Source organism: Carlito syrichta, unplaced genomic scaffold (assembly GCF_000164805.1).
Source record: "Carlito syrichta isolate Samal-C Ts95f unplaced genomic scaffold, Tarsius_syrichta-2.0.1 Scaffold307170, whole genome shotgun sequence".
In the NCBI taxonomy this organism is placed as follows: Eukaryota; Metazoa; Chordata; class Mammalia; order Primates; family Tarsiidae; genus Carlito; species Carlito syrichta.
In genome coordinates, this window is record NW_007251266.1 from 1356580 (window position 1) to 1363954 (window position 7375).

Genomic DNA, 7375 nt, shown 5'->3' on the forward strand with positions numbered 1-7375 from the left:
ACAACTTTCTTCCTTGCTGCTTCCTCTTTATTCTTTTCTTCATTTATAGTATCAAAATATCTTTTTGGGTGGTTTGCTTCCTACATCAGAGACATTTACATACTTTCCCCTTGCCGGTGCTTCTGCTAAGCTTCGGTTTGAGTTTTTGGTGCATTAATATGGCACTTGTGAAATTCATTCTTTTTTTTTTTTTTTTTGAGTTGGAGTCTCACTCAGTCATCCAGACTGGAGTGCAGTGGCCGCTCCCGACCACTGCAGCCTCGACCTGCTGGGCTCTGGCGATCCTTCCACCTCAGCCTTCCAAGTAGCTGGAATTACAGGCATGCGCTACCACGCCCGGCTGATTTTTGATTTATTGTAGAGAGGAGGTCTCGCTGCCCAGGCAGGTCTCGAACCCACGGGCTCAGGCGATCCACCTCACCTAAGCCTCCCAAAGGCGCGGGATTACAGGCTGAGCCACTGAGCCTGGCAGAAATTTATTCTTAAACAATGTAATGGCATCATGAACACTCAGCTCAGTGTATCAAGTGGGAATTTTTTCCTTTTGGTCCCATAGTTTGTAGAATCTAATGTGATTTTGCAGAAAGAGGCATCTTTATTTAAATCAGAAAGTTAAATGCTTGCTAAAATAAATGGTTGCATGGGGGAATAATAACATCCACCTCGTTTTCATAAATGCAAAGATATATTAATAAAAAAGGGCGTAAGATCACACCTATTTAGTATTAAAATGTCTCTTTACTCAAAAATCTTTCACCAGGACCTCACAAGAATGACTTTTGCTTTTGGCTGGCAAGCATCCTATTAATTCTAGACTTTATATGCACGTTCTAATTTTCATTTCACAGATTCATTTTTTAAGTGTCAAAACTGTAATGGCATACTCTCAGTGTATATTCATCATGTTTGAAGGAGTGTCACCACTGATTCTTTCCAAGTAGCATAGACTTTCCTTTGAGAGTAAAATGCATGTTTAAAGTGCCCCAACTTCTAAGTCACCAGCACACATTTATTTATGCATAATTTGCAAAGCAAGTCTCTCCTTTTAATCACCTCTCTAAAAATATAATTTTTATGTTCTTATTTTATTCTCATGCACCTCCTGAAACCCATGTTCTTATTTATAATGACTTTCAGAGTAGGAAAAACTATTATTTAGAGACACTGATTCAAATTTTGGTTTAGTAGTCTTGATCAAAGTACTGGTTCCTTTTTTTTGTAGTGACCTGAAGGCTGTCTTTCTTGAAACATATATATGATTGATATTGGTAGCCACAAACAATACTTTTGAGATGTGGAAACACTTAATCCATATTTTCTAAAACTTTCATTTATACAACTCTTAAGATAAATGACTGTGTCAGAAAATTAAACTTGATCAAGTTCATCAAATGGAACTTCCTCGTCTTTCTTTCCTTAATAGCCTAAACTGTGATTTGAATCACAATGACTTCTTAGATTTGTGTGCTTGCCATATCTCTCTAGTGACTTAGGCAGAACAGTCAATATATCTCTGACCTGTACTAGTGTAGCCGACTGTGTTATAAAGAAAATATAGTACCAATAAATTTCCCCTTAAATAGCTCATCAAATGCCAGTTGGCTTGACTGTAAGATAATGTTGGTGTCTGACCCAGAAAATGCAATCGATGTCTTATCCAGGCTATAAAAATGATCATTGGTTGACTTGATATATGGCATTAGACACCCTTGCAGAATCAGAACAGTCGCTATATTCATTGCCACTTTTTTTGGTTTCAAAATTTGCATTTATTTATTTCAGCAAGCTCATAATCTAAATAATAGGAAAATGTCAACAACAGTCTTCAGGGAACTTGGATCTGAAAGTTTTTTGAAAGAGTAGAAAGAAAAAGGTTTTGATTTTTAGGGTGCCACTGAATAGCTGTATGCAACTGGGGTGATTTCTAAACCTGTTGGTGGTGATGGCTGCATAATATTGTGAAAGTAATAAAACTGAATTATACTCTTAGAAATGGTAAAAGTGGCACATTTTATGTTATATGTGTTTTGACACAACTTGAGAAAATTGGGTATGATTATAAGTTATCATAAGAGTGAAACTAGCTAATGTGTTAAGTGCCTCATATATATGAATTGCTTTAATTGTCAAAGAAAACATTTGGATTATAATCAACTCACAAAGTTTCAAATGTGAAATTTTGTGAACTATACTTAACATTTAGCCTCAATTGCTTCTGGTGCTTCTGATATCTGCCTTAATAACCCCATTCTCATCCCCATGCCTATAGCATATTGCACATGAAACTCAACATGACTATAATTCATTTATAAATATAGAGTGAAAAATCATGTTTCATTCAAAAATGAAATTGAGACTCTTTTGTGCAATCACTTTTTAAGAAATGTATCCTCAACAATCTTTCCATCCTTTGGCCTAAAATATTTTGCATTCAGATTTACTTATAAGATAAGCAATTCCATATATGAAATTTTACCTTGGGTAGATAGCTCAACTCCTTTGATCTTTAACATCATTATCCTAAAATAAAAATGCCTTTATTTTTCTCTTTATTTCCTCAGTATCTCAAAGCATATATTATCGTTAACATTATGGTTAGAATATAAAAATAACTTTTCTTTATCAAAAATTTCAATATAAGTATTTGTTTGGAAAAATTTGGCACTGATACCAAATTCTCATGTTCATTATGTTTAATTAAGAAAATCATGAACTTGATTTTTGTTTGACCTTGTGGAAACATTTATTCCTTTTCTCAATTGATATTTATTGATGGTTACCTAATTCTAGTCTCCATGGGAAATTCCTTTAAGAGTGTATGCAGGAAAATTAAAGGAAATGAAACAACAATAAATTATGTTGAATCCCATGGAAATGTTTCCTTACCTATAGCCATACATATATACATACATATATATTACATACATTCAGGTACACATTAATTTTAAATTTATTATAGCAAAAATGTGTATGTATTAAAATAATAATGAAAGTTGACTTTGCATGTGTATGTTGAGTCATAATTTACAAGGAACCTTGATGAAAGCAATAGTGTAGCTCTTCTGTTTGCTTTGTTTAAAAATGGATGTCACATATCCAGTTGCCGAAATAGTAGCATTTCCAACTTTCTTTTTCTTTCTCCAGTGCTTCTACTGAAGGATTATTGAATCGCCAATGCATTTCATGTAATTTTATGAAAGAACAATGTGCATACTTTGATGCCAGCTTTAGCCCCATGAATCAACATTTCTTATTACACTGTGAAGGTAAGATAATATAGAATTTCTGATATAATATAGTTAATTCATTTGCTTTGATCAGTATGTATTACTATCACTAGTAATTATTACACTATCTATATAATTTGATAGTCTTAATTTGGAAAAATTTTAAAAGGTTATACAATATGGATTTCCTGAGATACAAACTTTATATATTTCACTTAAAAATAAAAATTGAGTATAAGTCAGCATGCACATATAATCAATAAGAGCTCTTTCATCATGGGCATTTAATAAAAGGCAACTAAATGTATTTACAACAGCAAAGCCATGTCACAATAATAAACGAATTTACCTAGTCTTTAAGAAAAGCAACTCTTCTTGTTGAAACAATGTCTTGGTTGATAAGAAATTTAGGATCTATGGAAATTGAATTCCTCTGCTCTAGCCTTCTTTAGTTCTGAATAATTACATTCGCCACGATTACTTTTACTACCTTATAACAATATGTTATAGTCTTGCATGGCAGTACTGTATCTCTTCAATGTATTCATAGAAACTATTTTCCCTTTAATATGAAACTATATTTTCAAGAGCTACAATGGAATCCATATGATCTCTTATAATATGATGGGTTGAGTGTCACTACTTCAGCAGATACCTTAAGCTGTTCTTTTATAAGACACAGTGAGAGATATACTAACACTTGCTTTTTTAAAATGTACTTTTCTCTTGATATGTGAAGTAAAGTAACAAGAAAAGAGGATAACTTGTTTAATGACAACAGAAAAAACCATGAGATTTTTAGATGGGGTTGTTTGGAGAACTGAAGTTTCAAAATAATATCTTATGGCAACAAACTGTTTAGCCGGTACATTTTAAATAATTGGAGTTTCTGGTTAATATTTTAAAAATTAGTATATAACTTGCCTTTGGTTTTAAAAATGTATCTTGTTGATGCAGTATTTCAAATATGTATACATTCTTTGTTTCTTGGCAGAGTGGTAAATAGAATTTGATCTTGGATAAGTAAATTAGGGTGAAACTTTCTGAATCACCTTTTTGAATATCAGTGACTTTTTTTTTCCGCTTTTAATTTTTATTTAAAATTGTGGGGCACAATTCAGGGCTAGTATACAAATATTACCGTGCAGTTACCCTTATCGATGAGGTGTGCCCCCCCTTCCCCAGGCAGATTTTGACTACTGTCAATCTCACCTCCCCACTCCCCAACCCCCTCCCCACAGTTTCCTGCCACTTTCAATCCTTTTCTTATAGTAATACGGTAGTTGTTCAAGCTCCACTTATGAGTGAGAACATGTGATACTCAGCTCTTTGTTTCTGTGAGAGATCACTCAGTATTATAAACTCTAATTCCATCCAGGTTGCTGTGAAGTTCATGATTTTGTTCTTCTGTATGGCTGCATAGTATTCCGTTGTGTATATGTACATTATTTTATCCAATCCAGTTTTGACGGGCAGCACGGTTGAGTCCATGTTCTTGCTATTGTGAACAATGCTGTGATAAACATGCATGTGCAATTATCTTTTTCATACAGTGACCTGAGTTCTTCCAGGTATATTCCCAGTAGGGAGATTGAAGGGTCATATGGAAGGTCGATTTTTAGAACTTTTAGGAATCACCACACAGATTTCCACAGAGGCTGAATTTTTAAGACAGACTAGAGATAGCAAACAAAGCACATAGGATTGGCTATTAACATAGAATACAGAAATATAGGGTTATTGGAGGGAGGGAGATCGTAACAATAATTTCTATAAATAATTCCTTTCCTCAGATGTTCTTATTCTTCTGACTAAAATACCCATAGATAGGAAATCTAGTATCCAGTTGTTGTTTTGTAATGTTTTAACCATGAAATACTTCAATTTGGGAAAAATAAGAGCTCTAATGATTATTACTTAGATGTCTTTAAAAATGTTCATACATATATTTTTAAAATCTAGGTCCAAGAGTCCCAGTAGTCAGCCTACACAGCACGGATAATCCAGCAAGTAAGTCCACAGTAAATAGTTATGTTTGGCATTGGTCTTAAGCATTGCATTGTTTATTCTGAATGTCATATTCTATAAAACGCTCTTCAAAGAAACCCCAAATATGGGGAAAGTTGTGCAGACATCATCAACTTGATACTATATGAGAGAGGACCCCAGAAGTTCAGAACTTATTTTTAAAATCTTGTATTTAGCTGGGCTCGGTGGCTCAGCCTGTAATCCCGCGCCTTTGGAGGCTGAGGTGAGTGGATTGCCTGAGCCTGCGGGTTCGAGACCCGCCTGGGCAGCGAGACCTCATCTCTACAATAAATCAAAAAATCAGCCGGGCGTGGTAGCGCATGCCTGTAATTCCGGTACTTGGAAGGCTGAGGCGGAAGGATCGCTGGAGCCCAGCAGGTTGAGGCTGCGGTGGCCGGGAGCGGCCACTGCACTCCAGTTTGGGCAACAGAGTGAGACACCAACTCAAAAAAAAAAAAAAAAAAAAAAAAATCTTGTATTTATTTTTACATGTTTACACTTTAGTAATTTTCAAAGTACTCTCTGCTGAATGCAATACACCTATCAAGATGCTTTTTCCACTGCTCAAAACAGCTTTTGAACTCATCAATTTTGATGACTTTTAGTTCTGCCATTTTTTGCTTCACCTCTTCCACACTGGCAAAACATTTTCCTTTGAAGATTTTTTCCATTGGGAAAAATTTTAAAAAAAAAAAAGTTGTTGGAGGCAAGATAGAGTGAATAGGGAGGTGGGACAAGGGGGCCATGTCATTTTTTGGTCAAAAAATGCTGAACACTGAGCAGTGAGGACAGGTTTTTCATGTAACTCACCCATCACAAAATGGGCAAATAGTTTGAAAGAATCTCCAAAATAATTCACTGAAGCCCAACGCAGACTCCCACAACAATGCTAGCTGGTACACTGAGGCTGTTGGGTTCCTAGAACACTTGACCTAGCGGTGGAAGCCTGTACTACAACAGGCTCACCTTTCAAAAAATAATTTTATTTTGGTTTGTTTTGTTTTCTGAGCCACCCCTCATATATGCGAAAAAACAGTAAATGCAAGTAATGTGAGCCATCTTACAGGCTGGAGATTAATCTTATAAACCTGAAACAGGGCATCTACTGTACCTGAATCGAATGAGGAGCCATTAATGAGGCAGGTACATTTCGGCCCATTGGCCTCTGAATGTTCTGATCCATTCTTTCCTGAATCTCACATGGGTTATTTCTCCAGAGTCATACCTTTGGAGGATATTTGGGAAAATTATGAAAACTGTTTTATTTTATATGTTTTATACCCTATTTGTTGAAGACAACCAGGGTCCTCTAGTTTTATATATTCACCTTTTAATTTATACATTTATTCATGTCTATATTTATTTTTTTCTAAATTTATTGTGTGGGCACTTATTTTTTGAAGCAATGTAACAGAATGTGGAGCTATAATAATAAGATGGTCTTGTATTCAAGAACTTACAGTAGAGTGAATAAATAAATATTTGTTTGAGCCAATCTTAAGAACGAATTGCCAGATTGCATCCTGCATTTATTTCTCCTTCCTTTCTTCTATGTTTGTTTCCTTCTCTCATTTATTAGATTTATTTAATCAATGATTTTATGTTTTAATGATTTAACATAAGCTACTATGATCTAATAATGAAGCTTATATTTATTGACACATTTAGTCTTCAGAACACCTCTAAGACAGCTAATTTGATTATCCCCTTTTACAGATAAGGAAACAAGTCAGAGAGAGGTTAAGCAACTTGGCCAGAATCACATTAATAATGACATGCTAGGAATCAAGTGAGGCAGAGTGACTTCAAAATAGGGTTTATAATGAACTACACTAAAAAGGAACCCTTTTCTTTTGTGTTTTTGTCACTTGCATTGCATATGTGTTTCAGTAGGAGGTTTAGTTTCAGTAGGAGGTTTAGTTATTTGTCTTGAATGACAAAAGATACCAGTAGAAAAGTGTAAGGTTGAATGACTAACGCCTTTTTGAGAAAACACACAAAAGACCATTCATACTCCTCAAATACTGCCAAATTAAGACTTAGTGCTGCCGGGCTCGGTGGCTCAGCCTGTAATCCCGCGCCTTTGGGAGGCTGAGGTGAGTGGATTGCCTGAGCCCGCG

General features: G+C 35.1%; 1 protein-coding gene across 5 annotated transcripts in view; it reads left to right on the plus strand.

Annotated features, from left to right (window-relative positions):
* DPP10 (dipeptidyl peptidase like 10) overlaps positions 1-7375 on the plus strand; it is a 579521-nt gene that overhangs the window by 522484 nt on the left and 49662 nt on the right. For all 5 annotated transcript variants that reach the window (XM_021715500.1, XM_021715502.1, XM_021715501.1 and 2 more), the window contains 2 exons: positions 3145-3266; positions 5190-5237. In XM_021715500.1, coding sequence (XP_021571175.1) covers positions 3145-3266; positions 5190-5237 — 170 coding nt within the window. The remainder of the gene's footprint in view (positions 1-3144; positions 3267-5189; positions 5238-7375) is intronic.